A 26,113-nucleotide genomic window follows, 5' to 3' on the forward strand; every position below is an offset into this window, starting at 1 on the left:
TAGGGCTGTGGGCTTCTAGAAGACAGAGCAAGCAGAACAATCATGGGCAAGAGGACAGTTGTCCAGGGTGTCTGGCTGCTTGTCAAAGAATTTGCACTGTTCATACTGTGATGGGCACATGTGTTTGCATTGGACAATTGAAACTGCTATACCAAAGCAAATATTAGTCCGAGGGCCTGCTGGTTGTGTAGGACCAGTTCAGTAAATCCCACTCCAGGGGCACTGGGAAATGGAGGTAGGTGGGACACACATCTCATTAGCTGTTGCTGAATTATATTCTGGAAAAGTGCTACATTTTTTCCACAGAGTTTGCCTGATTGAGAAATATGCAGGTTTTTTTCCAGTAAATGAAGTAGCAGAATTACTGTTGAGTTCAGTGCCCAGATAAAGTATTTAGGAGGCTAAGCACAACACTATTCATCATTTCTCTCTCCCTGCCCCCTGCTATGAATAAACAGATACTTGAGTGATAAAGTAGAGAGAAAAGATTGAAGAAAAGCATGCAGGATTGAAAAAGGAATGGGATTCAAATCCTTCACAGCAGCTAGCAAAGCAATGTTTTTCCTGCGAGCCACAACAGGTACAAGAGAACTAAGTGGAAGAAATGAACAGTTTTGTATTTGAAAAGCACTCACTGATAGAGTAATAAATTTTAAAATTTCAGAATTAAATGGAAGAAAATCCTTAGTTTACAGCCAGAGGAAAATTTGTATTTATTTCCGGCAACGACCTAAGCGTGGATTTGCCTTGAACAAAAATGCCATCTTACTTTGGCTTCCTATAATGCACTTTATCAGGGCCTTGGAGTGGAAAGAATGAACCTAAAGAGTAAAGAGCCCTAGAAGAGTTGTTTTTGTGATTTTGCTGGGGATCAAACATGGGCAGACTGATTAATCCAAACTGTCATGTCTTGGCACAAATAATGTGTAGCAATTAAATTACATCAGTGAGTTTGCTGGTGCTTTGCAGTGAGAGATTTTGAAATCTCTAAAATACAACTGAAACTGAAATTGTGTGTAATGGGTGCCATACAGTGTGTGAGCGAGAATATTACATAATCCCTGAGGCCAAGCTAATTTACTCACAGATGGAACCTATATTCTAAGAACAGAAGTCCTAGGGAAAAGATGCATGTGCTTTGCTGTTAGCATGATAAATACAACAGCTTCCAGTTTTTAGTGTAGAAGTCAAGCTTGGAAATTACCTCCCATTGTTGATATGAGTTTCTTGAAAGAACAGCTTCGTTCTTGTTGCTGCAGGATATGCTTGATAATTCCTCCATCAAAGGAGATAAGGGTTACTTGGTTAGGCATTCCATAAATGTTCTTCTTGCCCAAGGCCAAAACCTGTTAATTTTTATTTTATCGTGTCTCAGGGGTGTGTCATTTTCAGCTCAGGGTAGAGAGAATATTGGATTCAGTCCCTTGTTCTGGAGTGTTAGGATGACTTTGCAGGTTGTGATTTATTAATCCACAGAGAGGACAGAGAGATTGGATATACATTGGTAGCCTGAAGGTGAAATTGTGGTGATCCCACTTCCTCCCATGGGCTGTTTATGACTTTCTGGTATTTAAAGAGCTGGACTGTTTCTTCAGGGGAGGACTGAGGTCAGGCCACAGTAGGTGTCTCTAAACCTCCTCTATCAGGCCTTGGCCTGCTGCCATTGTGGAGCACAAGCATGGCTGTGCAGCCTCAGGAGCAGTCCAGGGATGACCATGAGAATCTACTATGAAAATGAACTGTCAGGAATGAGAGCAATGTCTGCTTGCACTCTGCCCTGTTTGGAGCTCAGATTCTGAAGCCTGAGTTCAGTACTGCCTATTCCTCTTCACCATGCCTTGGTCAAGTAAGTGGCAAGCCAGACCTTTGAATAAGATATGTGGCATTTTCTTATAAAGAAAGACTGTTTCTCACCTGCTGGTGGTACATCCCACCTCCTTACTATGGGTGCAGTATTGGGGTACATCTGTGCGCCTCTAGCTGACCTTGGAAATTCATACAGAGTTTGGGAGACAGGGATAAAGAGAGTTTGAGAGCTTACTGAGAGATGTACTTGAATATTGTCATTTTTGAGTATTTGGAAATGTCATAAAACCTTTCTTTGTTTTTAAAGAAGGAAAGCTGCAAACTGTGCTCCTCTGAGAGGTTTCATCAGGAAATCACCTTGACTCTCTGAAGGCCATTAAAAAAAAACCGCTGGTATCAGCTGTTTGCTGAACAGCTGATGTGTTAAGGCTCAGGATTCTTTGGTACAGTTTCTGTAGGTTCTGACTGTAAACGACCCATCCTCTCCAATTTTGTCCTCCTCTGTGCTGGGAGAACATGTCTCCTTTACGCTGTGCTCCAGTGTGTCTGTGTGTCCTTATCGCTCCCTGACCGTCCGTTCCTCAGTCATGTACAGCAGAACACAATTTCTGAGCTACTGCAGTGGCTGTTTCCCTGCACTTCTGTCATGACAGTACCAGTTTGTAGGCTGAGGCTGGAACTTACTTGAAACTCTGGAGCATGCACAGCATGACCAGATTTTTTTCAGTGTTGTACTGCCCAATCACTAACTTGTGTGTTGTGTTGACCAGATGCCATGGTGATACTCAGGGCTTTAAATCTTGACTAGACATGGGTATTTTTTCATAAGAAGAGAAAGGATCATATCCTTGCTACTGTCTCAGTCTCCTTGCCAAATTTGAGCCCCTAATCCTAAAAAGAAAAGAGCAAGCATTTCTGAGTAAACCAGTTATAAGTTCTTTTTAAAATATTTACAAAACACACAGTTTTATGTAATTCTAGGTTTTGGAAAAAAAGCAAAATTATTTTTACTGTTTATTTTCTTTGAAAAGAAATGTTCAACTTGTTTCAAGTCCCTGGCAAGGAAATTTTCAGTGTGGGTTGTTAAGTTTTGGCAGAGCTATAACCATCTAAAAGCAACAGGATACTATTGGAAAGCATTTGAAAATATTAGCCATTACTATAGTTACCAGCTCTGCTTGTATTTCTTTCTTGGGTCATGAAATTGTATCAGTTCAAGTAGTCTCGAAGGTGGATGCACCAAGGTGGAGAGGAGGTAAGGACATGAGCTGTGAGCAGTGCAGGATGAAGCACAGGTCACGGGGGTCCTGCTGTTGTTGGGGCCTTGCACCTCACAGCTCTTGGTAGCACAGTTCCAAAAGACATAATTAAACCCTTGGAGGGGAAAAAAGACCCTCAAACACTTGTTATTGAATTTCAGATTTATTAGAATTAAAGGAATCGATTAAAGTTGTCCCAGGAGATAACAGAGAACAGTGTATTCTGTGCTACCTTTTTTGTGAGCAACATCATGGATAAAAAGAAATACATGCAGTTGAAAGAGGGGGCCAATGAGTAAGTATTTATTGCACAGATATATTCTGGCTATGTTAGCTGCTGTTTCGAGATCAGACATCTGTCCTTAAAATATTTTGCTGCTTGGAGGTTTTTTTTCTTTACCTTGAAATACAGCCAAGTTTTTCCTTCATAAAGAACACTTGAATAAACACAGCCCTAGCATAAAGCCAGTTGGGACTAGTCTGTTGGCAAGGGCTAGAGTTCTTTTCACACAGGGAATTATTAGAAAGACAGTGAATCTAACTTCTCCCCTCTCAAGGGTCCCTCACATCGTCTCTATTCTTGACTTCTGTACTATTAAGCAGCATGGAATGGTCAGAAGTTTACGGGAGTATTGCACTGGGATATTTTTTTATATTGTCCCTTATTTTTCAGAAACAATTAAATATTTCTTTGTTTTAATTTTGAAATTGCAAAAGATGCAAGTATTTGTTAACCCATAGGGACATTTATTTACACATAACAAGCAGGTAAAACTTGTAGATCTGTTACAGAGCAAAGCTGAGAATTCTGTGTGGCCTAGAAAAGTTTGTGTGTTCTGGGGAGCAGTGTTGGGATGCAGTAATACTTAACTATGAATTGGATCTTGCAGAAGTTGGCACACATTCCTTTTTCCTACAAAATTGCTTCTAAGAGTTGGATTTTCTGTATGTTAGACCAGGTCACAAGAGTTGTAATCCAATGCTAGTAATGTCTGAAACCAGTTAGTAATTTCCAGTTTCCTTTGTCCTCATTTATATGAAATAATTCTTCACTGAGACCTCTTGCTTTCTACGTTTGAGGAGGTGAGGGAGTATCTACAGAAAACCAAAAAACTCTTTTTGGTATCAAGAGAAAAAGCACTTGGAAATAAAACCCCCAAGATTCAAGTAGACGAAATTAACTCCTGTATTTCCATTATCTTTTCTCATTCACCCAGTTAGTCATCAAACTTACTGCACAGTCCCTTCTCATATAATCAGTGAGACACAGAATGACAACTGTAGTATCTCTATTTTTCAACCTTTGTGTTTGAAATGTGAGAAAATGTTGTTGTCAAAATTATATTTTGAGGATTAGGAGAAACAACCTTTTTTTTTTTAATATTCTTTCCTCTAATTCATTTTTGCTGAAAAAAATCCAAATACCTGATCCATGTTTAGGTGACTACTCAAAAATTGTTCCTTTTTTCTCTCCAATATATCAGTCTTTGAAGCAGAATGGCCTAAAAGAGAGAACCATGAGCTCTCACCTTTGGAGCTGGGGAATGTAAGGGCTGAGAGCTGACAGGTGTGACTCAGAGCGCCTCTCATCACGCTACAAACACAGCCAGTCCCCTCTGTCTCCTCCTGTGTAACATATGTCCCTCCCTGGAAGGATAACCTGCCTCAAACTTGGATGCTTCTTTCTTACATATCTCTGATGCAAACACATGCAGACACAGCAGTGGCCAGATAAATGGCTGAGTTCCTTGTGTGCATGCCTTGTGAAGGCTGGCTGCAGCTCCAGGGGCAGGCAGTGCCTGTGCTGCTCTTGTAGGTATGTAAAGTGTTTACAGGAACCATCCTCAAATTAAACTTGCTTAAATCCTAGTGGCAGGATTTTTGTTCAAGTAGTAATGAGGATACAAAGACCATAGCAAATACATGGTGACTATGTGCTGACTTTGGGCAACACAGAAAAAAGTAAAACTCCTGAAATTGATCTTTTTTGAATATATATCCATTTTCTAGTAATCTAGGCAACATTGTATTACATTCCTTTTACCTGTTTTCCTGCTTTACAAGGGGGCATCTTTGTGTTTGAAATTCAGATTATGTTTGGCATAACAAAATTTAAACTCAGATTTTTGTGTTTGAACAGCTGTTGAATCTACAGTAAGGAGATTCTCAGTAATTCTCAAGTGCCCTTGATTTATCTAGCTTGATTCTCCCTTTCACTGACAACCAAAGGAAAGCCAAAGGAAATCAGATTTGAGGCTGCATTTGTAATTGTCTTTGCTGTAGCACAAAAACTGTTTGAAGAACTTGAATCTAACTGCAACTCTTTGAATTCAGTGCTCTGGGAAAAGTTAGATGGGCTATCTCAAAACCCAGAAATGAATCCAAGTGTTGTGGCTATGACTTCTACAGGGCATTCCAAAATGGATGATGCTCTGGAGAAAAAATTCACCTTGTAAAACTGTTTGCAGTTTTCATATCTTTTTTGACCTGGCAAGATGTCCAAAAAAAGATGTTGAGAAATAGTTCCAGTGAGGCAGGGAAACAGTGTTTGAGATCATGAGCTCTTATGTGATTTGGGGAAAGGTAGTAGCAGAAGGAGTTGCTGTCTCTAAACATTTTAGAGCTAACTGTATTGTAAGAATATGAGGGATAGCAGTGGACTGAACTCAGAAATTATTGGGACAGTTGTGAAAGTGGTGCAATTGCATTTGTTTGCAAGCATATCAGACTTTTACCAAAATTTACCAAACCTTTAATGACTTCCATCCTGAGAAAACACTGTGAATGTGGTTGTGGCTCTGTCTGCACAGAGCCTATAATGATATTTAAACCAGGACTGAACTTTCAAAGAATGTGCATTCCTAAAAAATCATCTTAAAAGCATTTAGCTTTATTAAAACTATTAGATGTAACGACCTCCTGTGTAGGCACTAAAGTAATATTTAAAGAATGAGATTAGGAAAGGAGGAGTATCAGTGTTCAAATGAACATAATGCCTCAAAATAAAGAAGGTGGGAATGAAGAACGAAGTGCAAAGCAGAGCAGGTTGTTCTGTGTGTGTTTCTGGGTATGTGTATGTACAGATGGACGAACATACATGTGGCATCTCAAATGTGTGGCCTCCCCAGCTCAATGGGGCTGTTCAGAAGCACAGGAGGCACAGTTAAGCCAATGAAGATGACAAGGAAATGGAATAACATAAGAAGGGTTCCATAGGCGGAATATTTCAGTCTGGAAGCAATAACCTGGGTGAGAATGTCTGAGTGAAGTCCATAAAACCTGAGAGTTCATGGAGAATGTGCAGAGGAAATGATTGTCATTGTCTGTCTCAATACAAGATCTCTGAGTCACTGGCAGAAATTACCCAGTGCTATTCTCAAATGAAGATGATGTGGCTAGTAGTAGAACTGACTGACATAGGAATCAGGCTCCTAAATTTCAGGAAGGAAGCTAAGCATATTTAATAAAAGACTACTAAATGATAGAAAAACATTATATTTGACTAAGGAAGTCTTTGTGCCTCAAAGAAAAATGCAGCCTGGAAACACATTCTGACAAAATAGCATACATTTTTGCTAGCTTTAGGATCACTCTTATGCACCCATTATTGATGCCTTTGGATAATGGACCTTTGATGTGAATTGGAAGGGTTTCATGTTTCTTTGTTCTTTTAGTATGATGGGAGAGTTTTGGTGATGGAATCTAATCATTCAAAGGGCCTGATCATTCACTGCCTTGAGATTCTTCTGAAGCTCTTCATAGTTGGGGTTGTTTTTTTGCCTTGCTAACCTGAATATCTTCACATTGGCTAGAAAATACTAAGAGCCAGGAATTTCTAGTGCAAATTAAGGATGACATCATTATTGACACAATGGAGAAGTTGAACATACTCTTTTGAGGAGGGCATTAGGCCCCATTTTTTTCCTTACTTGTAAGCCAATCAAAATAGAGAAATGCATACAGTTTTCCATTACTCAGGGACCTCATCACTGATGGTTTGCACATCTTCTCTCTGATGAACAGATAGTTAAAGGGCTGCAGCATTGAAATATGCCAAGATACTAAATGCAGAGTATTGGTTATACCTGACCATATGTCTCGATCTGGCAAGTATTAAGAAGCTGCTAAAATACAGAAAAATGTTGAAAATCTGAAAAGGGAATTTATTTTAGATTTTTACTGATAGACAGGTCAAATCACTGTGAGTTCTAGTATTTCTTACCTTTTCATGTCTACTTTGAGATGTTCAAAACAGCTTAGTTTAATAGCAACTTTTAAAAACCCTTAGGTTTCAAGCATACGTCTTTTGTAATACAAGCTACTAAGTCTAACCCCTGTGCAAGCCCCTTGAAGTCCTATGCACAGCTAACCAAGGAATGAACTTGGCACATTCAGTGGTGTTATCTAGAGAAAGACCAGTCTTGAGTTTTGATTTTCTGTGAGAAAGTGCTTCACTCTTGTCTAAATAGGTTTAGAAACCTAGAAAATGAATTTTGATCTACAATTCTGAGTTAAAGGAAAATCAGCATCCTAAGAATTGGACTTTGTATCAAAGACGAGAAAAGACAAATTATAAAGAACCAAATTTGCTGTTTTCTGGCTGCAAAAATGTCGCTCAAAGCATAAATTCCATTATTTGATAGTGTTTGAGCATGACAAATGATGTAAACTGGTTCATCCCATGTAAGAAGTCTATTAAAACAAGTGAAAATGAGGGTTTGTTTTTGTCTAAAAATACACTGTTCTGTTTAACTGTTATGTTTATATGAATCATGCTCATTGTTATAGAAAGAGGGATCATTTCAGTTAAGTTTAGTTAAGTGTTCTCCAGAACTTAATTCTGCCCCTCTTCATACAAGCTCTACAAGTAGCGATGGGGTGCTGGTGTTCTCTTCTTCCCAGTCTGTAACCACAAACTCCCACTGTGAAAAGGAAACTCATCTCTGCAAATAATTTCCCACAAGCAGGTGAAGATCACATAGTAGAAAAAACTTCCCACTGCAGTACAAACCAGATGTATTTAGAACAGTGTTTTAGTGGGTTGTTTAGACAAGGATTTGTTTGGGCAAAACTCCTTTAAACCCAGGAGCAGCAAACCAGAGTGAAGAATATGAGCCATACTGAATATCTTGGTTGCAAGATTATCAAGGAAGAGCCTGAACAGGTAATGGAGCAGCTCCTGATAGTAAATGTATTTTTTCTTTTAATCAGAATGGATGTTTCTGAACAATCAGCATAGGACTGTGTCACAAACCTTCCAGCAACACTGTGTTCAGAACCAGGCACTAGTTAAATTCAGTCCTTGCTGGCTGAAGAGCAAAGGATCACCTCATTTAAGATAAATCTAAAAAGTCTAATAAATGCTCAGGGCCACATGATATCCTGAAGAGAAGTGATCTGCAGCTGTGTGGAGTCTTCCACAAAGAAATTTTCACAGGTATTTGTAGGAAATGGGTGTTCCTATTTCTACCAGTTGTGATGTGGTCACACTCTCAGAAGGAGCTTTTTGGGCCATCACATCTTTTGCTCTTGGGGTCTCCTCCCTCTTGAATTTGCACATTTCCTCCCCCTACAGCATTGATGTACAGCCAAAAATCCAGATGCCTGAATGTTAAATGGACTTTGTACTTAACTCATGTAACAGGGCTGGGGTGCACTGCCTCCTTTCCTAAATCCTGGTCAACAGGAGTATGTAAAACTCCAGAGCATTGAGATTCCATGTGTTTTCCAGGCCATTTGTACAACACTCCTCCCTTGCCCCCAACTTCATGTTTTGAGGGCTATTATTTTGTATAGGACAGGCAGAACTTCAGTATTTCAATCCTGAAAGCTCAAACAGAGCTTTGCAAGAATAAAATTAAAAAGTAGAAAACTTGAACCTGTAAGTTTGAAAGACTTCTTTGCAACTACTTGCAAGTATGCAGTTACAGCTGCGTATAGTGAGAAGAGAGAGCATTTGTATTTGTGTAAATACATAAATTGTGTTTATTTGGGTGAGTCACCCATGTTGTTTAAATGGATGTTCATTGGGGTGATACTGTGTAGCTGTTCAGCACCAAGGATGGAGAAAACAGAACTGTGTTGAAGGGAGGCTTCCACTCCAGGCTGTGCCATTGGAGATCTCTCCTGCTCTGTGAAGTGGCTGCTCTGCTTCCGATTTTTTCAGAAGAAACAGATTGTATTTTTGTATCATTCAAATAGCAACATGGACTGGCATCTTTTCCATCTCCTGTTCCTAAGTGGCAGGACAAAAACAGCATCAAAAGGTCACAATGCCAAAGAATTTCCCTTGAAACAACGAAATAGTTGCGGTAGAAGCAGTGACTCATTGCTGTGTGGGATAGGCGAGTGTTTGCCTCCAAGTGCTCAGGAGGCTCAACACCACTCATAACTGAAAGAATTTGTGTTCTTCACTCTCTTCCTCAGGTTGGCTTCAAATGTTATTACTGTCTGTTTATGCTCTTTATGACATCCATGAACCAGAAAATAATAATGGTAGGTATTGTAAAAGCTCAGGATAGAATTAAAAGGCCGAATTTCAGGGTTGGCAGGGAGTCAGGAGTGTTGCATTGAGGAAACAGCTCTAACTTTGGTGAGGTTATATAGGGTTTTGCACCAAAGAGAATTCTAGGGACCTTTCACTGAATCCTGAAATGGGCATGGTACTACCTGCCAACAGTAATACTGAGATATGACTGGGGTGGTACTGATATGCATTAGATTTAGCCACTTAGGTAAGAGGTGTTTTAAAGAGGCACAGCATTAACATCAGCTACATGAATTGTATTATTTGGTTTAACTGTTTCTTCTTGTTGCCAACAAGGTCAATTTAGGCTAGATTTGGAGAATCATTTCATTAATTTTCAGACTGCACTTTTACTGAATTCAGTACATCTGTATATCCAAGTCCTGTCTGCATTTTTGAAGGCTTTAGCATTATGATCCACATCACAAATATTCACTTTGTATACAAATTTTAGGAAAGAAGATACCTTTCTTAAAGAACTATATTGTATGGAGTTGGTATCTGACCTTGGATACTGAAATGGTTTTCTGCTTTTCCAGTTGAGTTGTATAAATAGAAGCATAGAGTTCACTTAGGCTTGCTGAATCTGGGCTATCAAGTAATCTGGCATATTTGCAGCAGCTCAGTATATTCAAGCAGACATGAGTGCATATTTATTTCAGATTAGATTTAGTCAGCTTTTGTACTAGAGCACCTTTACTGACCTTGTGGTTTTAAATTTTCTGATGTGAAAAAACAATTAGTGCATTTTAGAGGTGCATATATTATTTGTATCTGTTGTACCCCTTAAGCATTAGAACTTTCAGGGTATGGAGCTTCTAATTGCAAATATAATGTTCAGATAAGAAACAAAAAAGTCAACCTTTCAATTTGAGACACTTCTGAGTTTTTTTCTATTACAGTATTTCCATTCTTAGTGAATGTGAGCAATCTGATTAGCTTGAAAGTACAAAGCCTCAGAACTGAAGGCCCAGGACCCTGAATGTGCTTGTGAGTGGTGTTGCAGCAGGTGTGTATGGGAGCAGCCTGGCCCAGGCTCCAGCCATGGTGAAACTATTCTCCTTCTGTGTAGGGTCATGTGCCTGTGGCTGGACTCAGTGCCAGAGCTCCTGGAAGTGGGTAAGATTCCTCCTAACCCAGGCATCCGTGAGAGCTGCTGATTGAACTGTGTGGGATCAAATGGGGACATGCCCACAAGCCCTGCACTCACCTTCTAGGTGTGTTTGCCAATGGAATGAACATATGAGGATTAGGCTTCTTCGTCTTCTTTACTCTTAAATGCTGTTAACAGTTACTTCAAAACACTTGAGTAAACTCCTTTAATAAGCTCTTTGTTGAGTGGGGTCTCAAAGCTGAATAGCTCTCTTGGCTTTGATAGCTGACAGCCAGCAGTGGTCTGTTTGTATTTCAGGTCTTTATTGCTGCAGCATTGCTGGGGGGGTTAAGGCAGATTTCATAGACCTTACATTGGGCTTGTGTATGGGAGAGCTACAAGTTCCATTTAGAGTATCTTTCCTTAAAACAACAGGAGAGAAATTGTTTTCCTATCTGTCAGAGGTATCAGTGTGAGATGCATACTTTAGATTTTTTAATCTTTTTTATTAGCTGTTAGTAGTTGATATCTCTAAGACCATCTTTTCACATTATTACTTTTTCTGGATGGCTTTACTTTTTCTATTGTAACAAGAATAAACTCTTTTTTCTCAAGTAATTTTCTAACCAGTAAGAAACTATTGAATATCTTAGTGAAAGAGTCTTTATATGTCTTCATGTGAGTAGAGTAGCTTTTTTTCACTAAACTTGTGCATATATACATACTATAAATGTAATTTGAATTCTTAAGGTGGTAAAAATTAATAGCTTACTTCTTCTTACTGTCTGAAATTCATCTGAACAAAATGAAGTTCAGCATAAAACACAGATAGGTAATGAAACCAGCTATTGTGCAGGTGAGAAAATCTGTGATTAATTAAGTGGACCACATCTGGATGTTTCCACAATCTAGTCGTGAGGGACTGTAAATAGCATCAAAGATTTGTGAGCATTAGGCCTGTGGACAGCAGGAAATATTTTAAAGCCAAAGAAGGATCAAATGTTTGGGCAAAAATTATGGTTATAGCTAACCACAAATCAAGTGAGAGCCATTAGAATGTTGTTTGCTGTCCTGCGGTTGAATGTAAATTCTCAACATTGCTCCTTTGATTCATAAAGCAAATGAGGGTTAGACTGCAACCTTGAAGACGTGTGAGACATTGAAGTGAGACAGGCAGGGTCTGCTGGCTTTGTTGTTTCTGCCTTGGCAAGTTTTCTGAAGGTACCTCTTGCTCAAGTACATGGCTCCTCACTGCTGAACAGCCTGATCAGTTCCTTTCCACTGAAGAACATGCACCACCAAGCCCTGCACTGTCTGTACACATGCAGTAAAATGCTTCAAACACAGGCTGTGCTGACATTTCCCTGCTGTTCTGTACAAATGGCACATGCTGACTATTACTCTCTAGCACTCATAACATCTCCACTGGTGTCTCGTTTACTAACCTTCACAGACAGAGAGAAATAAAAGGAATTATGTTTATCTAATTGTAGGAGTTAAATCTATAAGATCATATGTGAAGGTCAAAGGTTTTAACAGTGGCCAGAGAAAAGTAGTATTACTATGCTCAGCTTCTTCCCACATTGAGGGGAGAGCCATCCAGCCAATCTCTTGGAAGACTTGCTTAGACTTAGGAGGAAAAAACTCAGGAAAACTAGTGTCCTTCCTAGTGAAGAGGAGAGAGACTTATCAAAGGCAAGAAATAAAAGTTGGGGTGAAAATATCAGAAACTGACTGTCTGGGAATGGAATCAAAATCCACTAATGCAGACTGTGACTCTGAAAGGTGAGGAGCCAGAGCTTTCAGATGCCAGAGCAGTATGTGCTTCCTTGTTCCAAATCTGCTGTACCTCCTGCCTGGAGGGAAAGGATAATGTGAGCAGCATGTCTGTGATACTGTCAATGCCTTGTGGTCAACTTGCCCAGTCTGAATTTCTCCAGTGTGGCTGTTGATACTGAGGGATACTCTGGAGGCCTTGTTGAAGTTAAGGCACAGAACATCCATTCCTCTGCACTCATGTGCTGAACTTGTCAGTGAATCATAAATTCAGGCACAACTTGAACTTGGTATGTCCATGATGGTTGATCCCAGTCTTCTTTTGTGGTTTCTTTTTGTCCTGCCTACATTTGGAAATTACTTCTATGAGGATTGGCTCTGCAGTTGTTCTGAGGGCTGTTAGGTTGACCAACCTGCAACTGAGCCTCAGGTCCTCCTTGCCCTTAATGAAGATGGATGTGGCAGTTGCTTTTTAGGCATCACCACCAATCACCATAACTTTATCTGGTCCCAAAGATCTGTGTACATAAAATATTCTCGGGTGCTTCCTAACTTGGTCTTTCTGATTTTTCCAGACTCAGTGAGAGTGATTTCATTTTACACAAAAATTCATGTGTATGAAAAAAACCCAAAACAACATACTTCTGTTTGACACACTTAAATCCAAAAGTCTTTTAAATTTGTTAGTAGATTTTGCATTGTGAAAACCATGGAATTTATATAATTCTGCCCTGTCAAATCCATAAAGAGGCTGACTTCTGTGACTTGGCAGATTTCCAATTGATGTCAACTTTGAAGTCAGTGAGGATTTCTTAGGAGGAAAGACATGAGGATTTGGATTAAAAAATTTATTTATGATTTAGAAATGGGGTCCACCTGGTCACCAGACAAGGAGAACATACGATACAAGAAGAAACAGTTTGAGATTTCTTTTTCATTTCAGTTTAGTTTTAGAACATTTTACTTCATTCCAAAGCAAAAGAAATCCTTGGGCTGACTGATAAATTTTTAAGAATGTATTACTGGTAACAAAGCAGCAGGAGTTGTTATTCATGTGATAAATTTGAAAAGAAGTGCAATATCAACTTCATGTTTAGGTGTAAGAAATTAGTTTTTTAAAATTGTTTTGCAAAGACTTACATTTTGATTTCACAAGGATTTTAAGTGCCACCTTGTGGACATCATTATTCTTGTATTTCATTATAGGACACCATGGTGAAGTAGAATAATAAAATTTAGTTTCAAAATCTGTGATAGAAATTAATTATGTTTTCTTTGAGGATTGGGAGATTTTAATTGATTTTCCAATATTGCTATTGATGTGCTGAAGTTGAAGAACACACTACTGCTGGCTTCAATGGCTGTAAATAAAACCAGTACTTGTCTTGCTGTGAAGTCCTACTACTCCATGATATTTGTAGTCCTTGATGGAATTCCTTTGTTGATCACTCTCAGATCTTTCTCCTGAGTAAGCTATCAGTGGAATACCGTAGGAGTGAAACCCTGGTATTCTGACAAGTTCCTTATGTTGTAATCCCCAATGTCCTTGTGAAAGTGTCTGGATAAAATGGTTCATGGCAGGAAGTAGCCTGTGTCATTTTTAGGGGTGGGTGGGTTGCAGGGGTTTCTTTGTTGGACATCCTGGCACTGGGTAGATCAGCTATGCTGTGTTTTTAAAGGGTTTGGGGAATGTCTTGTCTCCAACACAAAAGTACAATGATGCCTGTAACAAGCAGCCCCGAGTTGGGCATTTCTACCCTTTTCACAAATATAACCAAATATTATTCTGAAGAATGCAGAGTTTCTAATTACATGCAGCTGATTTTCTGCTCATTAATAACTTAAAGGTATTGTCATGAGCTGTATTAAATATCTACTACTGCTTAAAGCTGTCTCCTAAGGATTTGGAGATTCCTCACTAGTCAAGTCAAATTCAAGCCTGTACACCAGAAGTAAATCCCATGTGGTTTGTCTGTGTGCTGCTTAGCTGTCAACCAGTAACAAATTCCTGCTTATCTCCAGGCTATACTTAGGCCTTAACCAATATCAAAATTCCAGGACATCAGATCTCTTCCTCGGCTTGCTGCTGAAGTGTTCTCTGTGTTGTCACAAAACAGAAGCTGATTTATCTCAGATTAGTTGTTTTTTAAACTTTTATAAAAAATGGCCGGCAGTGTTGTTTTTGCAAAAACACAGTTATATCCCTGGTCATCCAGGATTCCTTTAGCATCTCTTTTTAGGGAAACTGTTTTATGGATTGTACAAATCAAGATCAGTTGGATGGGGCTTGGAACAACCTGGTCTAGTGGAAGGTGTCCCTGCCCATGGCAGAGGGGCTGGAACTGGACCATCTTCAAGGTCCCCTTCCAACTCAAACCATTCTATGATTCTAGGAAATTATTTGGGTTTAAACTATCCTGTCCAGGTGTGTTACTGAGTGGGTTGAAGGTTTTCTACTCGATGAACAGGTGGGTTTCTTCTCTGACTGTCTAGATGCACTATAAAGATTTCTCACATACCTCTTTTGGTGAGAATGCTCACTTTTAGAGGAGATTACGACAAGACTATAGAGGAAGTAGTTCTGCTTCTTAGAAAGCCTATTTTGAATTACTACAAAATCATGGCTCTCCACCTCTTTTCTAGGCAGCAGCTGTGGGAACAATGTTGTTCAGCTTTTCTTTCAGCTGAGGAGTATGCAGTCAGCATGATTAGTGCATTACTGCTCATGATGTGTTCTTGGATTTTTGCCTGCAGGATATAAAAACCTGTTGGCTTCCTTGAAAACACTGAGTCTAAGAACCCTTTGGGTTTTATTGCATTTTTCCATACAGAAGACATTGCTGAAATGCTAATTCATGAAATCATTTCAGAATTGATTCTTCTCTAAAAGTCATATTATTCTCAGTTGTTATGTCGGAAGTCTGCAGTTGTAAGATCTTGGAAAAAGAAATCTTACTTTATTTTGCAGAGCATTGGCTGTGACGACTATCTGGGTTCTGACAAGGTGATTGACAAGTGTGGAATATGTGGAGGGGACAACACTGCTTGCAAGGTTGTGTCTGGAGTTTTCAAACACACGCTAACAAATCTTGGCTACCACAAGATAGTGGAAATTCCTGAAGGAGCTACTAAAATCAACATCACTGAGATGTCAAAGAGCAACAACTATTTGGGTAAGTTGCATCTCAGTGAATGAAGAATGCTTTGTGTGCTAGTGCAACTGGGTGGAGGTTATGCCAGGAAAGGCCTTCTGAGCAGTGTGAAATCAATGTCAAGAAGAAGAGAGGAAGGAAAGTAAATCATTAAACAGGTGTTTTGATCACAACTAACTGGCTGTTTTTAATTCTAGATTGATCTTGCATGACAAACATTGTAGACATGTTACAGTCTATTTCCCTGTCTGTCTGACTTAGCTGTGGTGTCTCCTATTAGTTGGTTCTGCTGTGATGTTTCCCTTTCCTGCATCATTAACTTTCTCTGATCAGTCTAGAATCCAGCCAAGCAGATGCTTGTTTATATAAAAGGCTGCTTGAAAAGAACATCTTCAGTTTCAGTTCTTTTAAAGTGAAAGTATATACATATTTTATTGACATAATTTGATATTGAGGAGGTATTCATAGAATCCAAAGTCCTTGTACAGTTGTTTACTTAGAAGCAGGTCCTTAATTCAAAACCATGGAAAATCCTGGTAAATTTATAGTAACATAACATCTTAATGTATACTTCTAGATATATATATATAGTAGGTTGAAAATTAAGATTATGTGGAATTTATACCGATCTACATCAGTCTTGTGTGCATTTATGAACTGTAGCATTCCCCAATGTAACCTGTTGTGTTCCCAGGTTACAAAGCCCTCAGTTTGTCTACATTTGTGCATGTTTTGTAGGCAATTCTGGTGAGTGGACTGGAGAGAGAAGAGTTGCTTATGATTTATAAAACCTGCTCCTCACCCTTCAGTTTTCTCTTCACCATCCTTAGATGTCTTAAAAATTACCATTGCAGATGGTAGAATTGGAACCACCTGAGAACTTCTGTGCTAGCTTGATGTTATTACTAGAACTGTCACGCTGTACTAGAAGTTCCAAATGCCAGTCCTCTTGCTGGACAGCTGCTTTATCTCCCTTCTGGTGGGTAAAGCATCTCAGCTGCTGCTCAGGTGTTTGTTATGGAATTGCTTTCACTCTTTTCTACTTTATTCCCCTTAATTCCTTGGAGCTGGAATGAGTTCTACAGAAATCTTGCCTGTAGATGGGAGTTTATTATGGGGAACAATCTGAACTGGAAAGTGATTTCCATAATTTTACCATAAATTTACTTCAAAGAAGTAAATAGAGTAAGAAATAGAATAAGCTACCTGCAGTCCAAGAAGGCCAAATGTTCTGAACCTGTTGTCTGGGTGGTCTTCTCAGTTCTTCTTTGTCCTGGTTTCATCCAAATGAGCTATTGATACATTATATACCAATATACACCAGCATTCGTTTTTTCATGAGAACAGTTTGTACAGCATCCATCAACACTAACTTACTTAATTGATGATGAACTAAAGCAATAATTCTATCTAAAGAATTTCCACAGACACTTGCACATTTGGTAGAAAATGGGTAAGAACATAGCTGACTTGGCAGTACAGTGAAAAGTAGTCACATTACTAATATATAACATCATGGAGTTGAATGCAATTTTTCTGTCAGATTTATGTGCCAACATCTGAAAACAGCTGGCAGAAAAACTCCCTTAACTATATTAAAATGTCCTGAGCCACTTGAACATTTTTGTAATGGGCAGATCAGAAAGAAAGTAACATTTTTGATTAAAAATAACCAGGCTGTTGGCATGTATGGGAAAGTGACAGAGTCTTCCTTTCCCATGCTACTCCTTATCCCCTGAGTTCTTGGTTTATGCCATGGTATTTTCATTTTTTTTCTTTTTTGCTTTTACCCATTTCATATGTTTTATTTAAAAGTGCTGGTATGGATTTAGTCTGCTAAATTTGCCAGCTCCCTCCCATGTCAGGAATTCTTGAAGATGTAATTCCAGCCTAGAGGACTCTAACCACTCTGCTTACATTGTTATACAATAAACTTGGTTTATTGAGGCAGGTGAGTTACACCAGGACAGAAATGAACATGTTCAAGCAGATCAGAAAGCTGAAACTAAGAGAAAGGCTTATCAAACAGTTTATTGGACAAGTGAAATGGTAATTATGAAGTTGCTTTTTTGGCATATTGGTGGTCACAAATTTCTCACTGATAAAATAGCATTCAGAATTTAGACATTTTTATAGTGCACATAACACTGGTGGAACTGGAAAACTTGAAAACTCAGATCTGGCATTTACTGCTTTCTCTATATTTGTGGTAATAAGCAGAAGTCTTGAACTTTAAAAATAACAATGAATAAAAAGTTACCCTTATGCTGCAGCAGCAACAAGAAAAATAACCCAGCAGCCCTTCCTTTAAGGATGCAGTTGAGTGCTTTGCAAAACTGAATTTTCAATACCCTGTTCTGTCATAACCCAGCTGTAACCATCAGAGCTGCTTGTAAGCACCATTCCTTTTTTTTTTTTCCCAAGGAGCATAAGTTGGTTGCTTTTGGTTTTCCTTTCACTTTGTACATTTTAGTTTCTTCAGTGCAAAACTGGAAGTCAGCTCAAGGTCATTAAGATTTATTTCTTTTAGGAGAAGACAGCAGATGTTCCTAGGTATCAGTTACCCTGTTTTTCTCTGTTTAGGAGTTTGTCTTGAGTTCCATGTGGTTTCATGAAGCCGATTTACCAAGTTCCACACTTCCATCAAAAGTACCAAACAATTGAGCAGTCATGAAAGTGTTCACAAGGAGGTGTTTGTTTAAAATCAGGAGCTGCTGGAAAAAGCAGGCAAGAATACAAGTTTCAAACTCGGCTAAAAGTCATCCAAACGTTTGGAAGCTTCTCCATACTGCTTTTGTGAGCTATTTTGCAGTAGTCTATTGCTCATTTTTGTAAAGCCTGTGACCCTCATAAGAAGCACAGTTCTAATGTTTCTTCTGAATATGATTCAGTTTACTGAGGTTTGCTCATTTTGAGGACTGCATTTTTGGCTTTTACACACAAGCTGGAGTAATTCCAGAATAAAATTTTTAAGTTCTTCCACTGGAAAACAATGAACTTCTGTTAAAAAGAGAAAGCATGACAGTGGTATATAAAACTTTAAAGTGTTTCTGGAATGTTATCTGAGTAGTCAGAATACACAGATTAAAGGAGATGGGCTGTTTGGTTGTTGATGGAACTTTGTAATTAACTTTTTGTAAAATCCCAATTTGGAATGAATTTAATTTCATACAGCACAAATAGAGTATTTTCTTCTCCCCCTGCCCAAGTATTCCAATTCCTTTTAGACTTTCCATTTCTTGTAGATCCTGACTGTAGGAAGAGTGTCAATGTGATAAAGGAAAATATTTTAGCAGTCAAGTTGAGAATGGGCTGCAACATTGTGTGTCTTAGTGAGCCAAAACAGACTAACACTAATAGAGCCATGAGGTGTATCTGAAATTCCCCAGGAAACATCTCATGCTGGCTTTCTAATGTGTGTTTGTTGGGAAAGAAAGCAGTCCAGTTCTGGAGTGCTATATAATAGCTATTCATAACTATTAATGATGTATTCAGCAGTCCGTTTATTTACTCTAGTATTTTTTTACAGTTAAGAGAAAAAGCTATGCATTAGCAACTCTACAAAGTGTAGAAAAGGTTACAGACTGTACAGCCCTGAGCTATGTCAGAAGGACTTCTCAAAGTAGTTTTCAGCAGTATTTTCTTACTGGCCTCTGTGTAACAGAACCTTCTGGTAACAGAACTGCTGATCTTGGACAGACGTTTCCATTGGCAAAGCACCTCTGTCACATGCTAGAGACAAAGACATATTTTTTATCCTGCTGGTAATCATCAGCTGGACAGTTCTCACACACTGACATGGGAAACTTGCCCCTGAATTAAGTGGGACCATGATACCTTCAGTGGGACCAGCATGTTACAGTGCTTGTGCTGCAAACCTGTGGCTTGGAGTATAAATACCTCTGCATCTTTGAGATTTGTGGTAATGGCAGAATTTAAAGCCAGATAATGCAGATCTGAAGTGCTTTTTTGCATATTGTGTCTTGAGAACCTAATTGAAAGAAACTGGTTGCTATCCATATCCATAGCCTCAACAGCAAGGCGATCTGCTGGGAAGGTGGTGTCAGTTCAGGTGTTTTTCAAATTAAAATTTAGCTTAATACAGAATTGAAAGATAAAGTGCTTGAAAATATGTTAGTTTTGACATACACTGCATAATGAACTTTAATTGAGATAATCTGATAATGTCTGTAACTCAAGGAACATTTTGTTTCTGGGGCACTTGTCAGAGTGTGGAGCCCTGTGTCTTTGGGATTGAGGCCAGGAAAAGGCACCAGACACACTGCCTGCCATCCCGGGTCTGCAGGGCTCTCAGGTGCCCTGTCCAGGGCAAGGCAGATAATTCCCAGTGTGGGGAAGTCTCCCCACATTTTGTTTCTTACCTGAATGCTATTTGCTACAAAGATGTTTGTTTCATAGTGAATTTATTTCACTGCTAATTGTAAAGCTCATTACAGTTCCTTCAGGGAATATATTATGTATTTCAGTTTTGTTTTTCATGGAGTTAAGTCATTTCAGGCACTAAATGAGATAAAGACATCTTTGGATCTAATCAATTTTCCCTGCTTTCTGTAAAATGATACTCTGCTATTTCTAGCATCTTCTATTAGTACATGCCAGTATACACAATTTATGATTAAAATAAAAGTTGCATGTTAATATTTTGTTAAACAAAAGTCCAAGGGATATTAATGGCATTCTTGTGAATATTGGTCTGCCTGAACATGAATGTGATTTTAAGGAATTTGTTGTATGAAAACAACAGGGCCTGATACTAATGGGGCTGTGAAAAGGTGCTCTGAAAACCATTTTTATTCATTATTCCCTGTAGCAGATAACATTCAAACAGTACATCTCATGATGAAAGACTATTAACAACTCTTGAATTTAAAATAACATTTAGAAATCACTTTATGGATTTGAAATTACAGCAAATAAAGGCGTTAGATTAGAATACTGGCAGGAATTTAGAAGATAAACATTGCTAGAGGCACTGCTGTGATCATGGGAAGAGCTTTATAACATATACTCACTGATTTCCTTCATGTGGTGCTTATTAAATCAACTAATATGCTTCACAATATACTTTTTAAATTGCTGTTAATAATTTTTTAAATTTTATTTTTTACACAACATTAAATGATTCTGTGCAAAAAAAGCTGCAATTAACATAGTAGTATGGAGGAGAGGATGCATGTTGGAATTTTCAGGGTTAGGAATGAACGTCATACAAGGGATCTGCTTATAATAAACTTCTGTTCCAGTGCCTTGGACTCAGTGACTCCCCCACTGCACAAGAACTGTCAAGTTATTCTTACATTTCTGTTCAAAACCAAAGCCTGCAATTTGTCATTTGAGTTTATGGAGTGCTGTAAACCGGAGCTATGATAGGATGTATGTTTATTGTGATGGACTTGAGATCTTCCCAAGGACTTGAACATTGTATTAATCATTGAGTCCATCATTGTATGTGTCAGTGCATTAGAGCTGGAGTGTCTCTATTGCATCTGTGGCTTCCTGAATGCATTCTTAAGAACAAATGTAATTACAGTATCTGGATAAGAATAACTGTTTTTTTACCTTTTGTCCTTTGTACTCTTGACTGTTCTCTGCTGGAGTTAAAAAACAAAGATATTTCTTAGTACAGCCAACAATGTGCTGCAAACTGTGGAGAAAAGATTTCAGGAATCACTTCTTAAATAAACTGAAGTTAGACACAGCAAGTTCAAACCATAAGGAAACTTCAGAGTGAATTAGTAGTGTCTGAAGAGGCAATTACAATCAGCATGTAAACTTAAAGCAAAACATTTTGAATAATGTTGCTAAGAAATGCTTTTTATGATTAGATGTCCTAGTGAAACTGTTGCATCCCTGTTTTCTGAATACTGAACTGGAGAGTCAAGAAATACTACACAGAAGGAGGAAGAACTTGGGGGGGTTTTGGAAAATATTTTCAAATCAAGCATTCAGATAAAAACATGGAGGTAGCAATATAAGTTGGTAACTCCTGGTTATTGGCTTTTGCCTTATCTCTTTGTCTCTACTCAATATTGTCCTTCGGTGCTTCAGATTCTATATTTGGTCAAATATTTTCTGACTCTACCAGATTGTCCATTAATGCATGCTTCAGAAATTTTGGGACACCTTAAAAATTTCAATTCAAACTCAGTTTTAGAAGAGATCTGATGAGCAGAGAAGATCCAGTTTATTTAGCTAGCATTGCTAGTTGTAGATATATTGATTCTCTGAATTAATAATGTTTTTAATCAGTTGCTCTCTGTGTGGCTGTGGTTTAATTAAAAAGCAACAAAGGTCTCCCAGGAGACTTGTCTTTCTCACCAGAGATTTAAAACCAGCCCTGATACTGAAGTGTCTAATAGTGACCTATCCAGGAAAGTGCTTTTCCATGGCTGTTATTTTATGCACAGAAGCCCAGGGTCTGATCAGACAAACATGCAATTTTTAGCAGCCACCCAGTTCAGCCTTTGATTTAATATTACTCTAATTGCTGACAGATTTCCTTCAGGGCTTACATTTAGACTGGGTATGCTGGCCTGAGAAATTGAATAGGTCGCATTTCCTTGAGCTGAAAAGTGTGGTATTGTGGTTGGTTGGTTATGGCTAAATGGGTTTATATGGTAATTTTTAATAATTTCATGGTCTTCCTCTGCAAACTGCAGTTTCAGTATGTGTGGGGCCTACAACTTGCTCTGACATTAAGTGGTGTTAATTACCTGTACCACAGCCAGTCTGGCTCCCATGTTCTGTGTCAAGGATTCAAGGCAATGCTGGGGAGGTGTGGGGCGTCTCTGGTTTATGCCTGGAGATGACAGAAATCTTAGGAGCATACTCTGACAGGAAGTTTTGGATCAACCTGAGTTTGGATCTTGTTCTTTGTGGTTGTATTCCTGTGTCTGAGGATAATATATGTATAGACAAGCTACGAGGGAGAAATAAGACCAACACAAGTTTACTTCTAATGCAAAAGGGTTATAAAGTAATAGGAGACAGTATATCAAGGCAAATAGAGATGTGTAATCGCTCCCTTTCTAACATTTCTCACCTGTAGTTCATTATTAGGATGCCCAGTTCTCCCTGTACATACACTTACACTTCTGTATCCTTTCAGTTGTCCTATTGTCCTTAAAATAGTTTCAAATTGATTTTCTGCAGGGAATGTTTCTTTCACTAATAAATGTTCATCTTATTGTAGCCAACATTACTTGGCTGGGATGATCACTAAAAACCTCAAAGCTGTTAAGACTTTGGATGAAATTCAACTGTAATGAATTGAACTCCAGTGAATTCAAGTTGCACAAGCATCTCTTACCTAGTGTAATGACCTGTAGTTGGAACAGAATATATCCAGGGCATTATTCTTTGCTGAGCATATATTTTTTCAATTACTGCTGTTGTTTAAATAATTGCAATTCAGAGTTTCTGGCAGAGTTATCTTATTATAGTAAAGTCCAAGGTGACCTTTTCCCTTCTGGCTTCATTAAATAGCCAGCTGGTATCTAATTTTCTGTATAGTGGTCTGTAGGGTCCAGGCACATTTTGAAAACATACAAAAGAAATACTTTCTCAAAAGCTAATTTATTGTTATTTATGTTTTAAATGACCGATCTTAAAAAAAAAAAAAAAATAAATAAAAAGATGGACTTTGCTACTCCTCTAGGTGATGGGAAATACTCTTCCCTCTGGCCTCACGTTAAGCCTTGATGGCTGAGGTAACTTGTGTGTCCCAGCTTTCCACCACTGATACAAAACAGTTCTCTGCAGGTCACTTGCCATCAGTGTTTTCACTTAGGAGCTTCAAAGTTTCTCCTTGTTTGCTGGGGGAAGGAGATCTGAGGGATAGCCCTGAGCTGGGTTGCTAAGCAAGAAGTGCCTTGCCTGGGAGGCTCGTGACTTTCCACTTAGACTGAATCTCCAGGATAATTCTCCTTGTTGCTGTTTCTCCAGGTAAATGGCTTCTTGGCCTTTATCCTCTTAAAGAAGAGAATGAATGTTTCTTTCCAGCTGCCTATGCTGGCTGTGCTTTTTGGCTCATACCTGGCTCATTGGTCACAGTGGTCATGACCAGTTTTGGAACTCACAGAAATCACGTTTTCATTTTCTAGTTGTGTCATTATATGACAGAGGTGGTGGTGAATTTTTTTACCATTTGTTTGTAAGTACTGTTCTTATAAAAACAGCATTCCCTACAACAGAGCAGCAGCTGAAACCTGCTGTTGCTTTGATGATCTGCCCTGCAAATACATCATGTGAACAGCAGCCAGCAGCAATGAGTCCCACTGAGGTGTCTGTTTCAAAAGGTCTGTATTAAAGAAATGATGTTTTCCTTCTTGTGCAATAGGGAGAGATTGCTTTGAGAGGCACGGAAAGAGATAAATAGAGATATGCAAACTAGTGAGAAGAAACTCAGAATGACTGAGTTTGGTCAGTTTGATTTGTAAAACACCCAACAATCTGGTTGCTCATATAACTTTGCACACCCCCTTGGCATGGAAGCCTCTGGAGAACTGACTCTGCAAGGTTTTGAGTATTTCCTGCTTCTTATCAGACCCCAAAATCTTTAATTTCAACCTTTCTCACAGTGTTTTGATTAGACTTCTGTTTCCTGTTATAGGCAGAACCAAGGAACTTGAATGCAAAAATTTCAAATAAGATGCATTAAAAACATAGGCTGTTTAAACAGTTTTTGTTAATCTGAACCCAATTAATAGGACTTTTTAAAATCTCAGACCTTTAGATTATTTTTGTCTTCTGCCTGATGACCAAATCACCAAACAGTTTCCATGAAAACACTCATTTGAAGGGCGCACAGTATTTGGAATATCAACACATTGTTTGTTCAAGGCTTCTTAAAATACCGAAGCTGTCTGAACCGTGGGTGCTAATGGAGCACCTTTTGGTGTGTTTCATGGCACTGGCCAATTCTCAGTAAAATGAATTCTCCTCTAACTAATGCAGCTGCCTCTGTGCTTTCACTCCATTCTGCCTTTGTCCATATAAAGGCCAGTACAGGACTGTGTTGGAAATGCCATGTACTCTTTGGAAGTTACTAGCTTTGAGAGTTGATTAAAATCCTTCATATGTAATCTATTGCACAACTGAACTTTACCTGGAAGAAACACGACTTTATAAAGTTGTTAGCAAGATGTAGTCATTGGTCTGATGCAATACTATTCCCCTTTTCTTAAAAATTTTAATTCAAAATTAATTTTATTCTGTGACTTAGCTGTACGTAAAAAATGACCGGAGTCAGTCCAAATTCCTAAACTAGCCATAGGCAAATTCCCAAATCTCATGAAGACACAATTCTTTCCTTTCGTGCCAAGAGGAGAAATTGTTACTAATTTAAATAGTTGTTCAACTGCTACACAACAAAACTTAAGAAAAAATGGTTGAGAACCTGGTTTCAATTGTCACAGATATTTCTGTGCAGCATTCTTTGATTCCATAATCTTATTTCATTCTGAGCAAAATTCTTTTTTGGATTGGGAAAAACCTTTCTTTGTTCCTTAAGTATCCCTTGATCTAGTCAGATAGAATGTGTTCTTACATCTTTGATTCTGTAAAAGAAACTTTTTTTTTCCCTGTTCCTTCTCTTATTTCTCTTTGAACTGCTCAATTTCAACATTTTTGGGTTTTACCCTTTTCAAAATCTCTTTTAGTAAAATAATCACCCAGTAGAAATTGTACATGATTAGTGGCTTCATGGTTGGATCCAATAAAGAGATTTCATCTGCAGAGAATATTTTTATATTGCAGCATTAAATTCCAAAAGAAATCCAAGTCTTTTCTAATACACAATATATATGGGGATTTAAAACTTGATTTATAGACTGTATGATTAAGTTAGTCAAGGGAGATTAAACTTTATCCTTTATTTCTTAGCTTGCCCAGGGTCTTTGTTTTCTATTGAATATTACTTCAAACACTTTGTGTCAGAAGAATTTGGGTGCTTAGGAGCACTACATGCCCAGTCTCCCTTTCATATTTGTACCCATGGCAGCAATAGTTGCCCCATGTTCATAACTATTTTTTGAACTGAATTACTGTAATTCTGAAAATGCTGGCAGTGTGTTGAGAGATGGTGGGTCAGGTGAATGTCTGCTGTGAGATTATGGGCTGGTTTTTCATGAGCTACCTGGCAAAGGTTACTAGCTAGCATGGCTAATCTAGACATGAACAAGACTGAACAACTGAGTATCTGTTGACCACTGATAACCATGAAATGCTAGGGAAGGGTTTTATGGGTGTAACAGTCCAGCTGCAGCTGTTGTAATTTGGGTTAATCCTTAGTCCACTGCCTTAACTCCATTCCCCTACTCCAGCTCTTGTATGGAAGAGAAGAGCGCGGCCTCGAGGCAGCGTGCACTCACTTGGTGTGATTGCTGTGGCAGGAGGGCTCCTCCATCCCTTGAAACCTTCTGCAGATCCTGAGCAAGGGACACCTGAACGTAACTTCAATAAGGGTTCTGTGCAGGACTTC

The 26,113-nt window shown here is 38.6% G+C and overlaps 1 protein-coding gene across 6 annotated transcripts in view; it reads left to right on the plus strand.

Moving 5' to 3' along the window:
- THSD4 (thrombospondin type 1 domain containing 4) overlaps positions 1-26,113 on the plus strand; it is a 264,552-nt gene that overhangs the window by 195,676 nt on the left and 42,763 nt on the right. For all 6 annotated transcript variants that reach the window (XM_033070905.2, XM_033070906.2, XM_033070903.1 and 3 more), the window contains one exon: positions 15,429-15,633. In XM_033070905.2, coding sequence (XP_032926796.1) covers positions 15,429-15,633 — 205 coding nt within the window. The remainder of the gene's footprint in view (positions 1-15,428; positions 15,634-26,113) is intronic.

Source organism: Catharus ustulatus, chromosome 12 (genome assembly GCF_009819885.2).
Source record: "Catharus ustulatus isolate bCatUst1 chromosome 12, bCatUst1.pri.v2, whole genome shotgun sequence".
Taxonomy (NCBI): domain Eukaryota; kingdom Metazoa; phylum Chordata; class Aves; order Passeriformes; family Turdidae; genus Catharus; species Catharus ustulatus.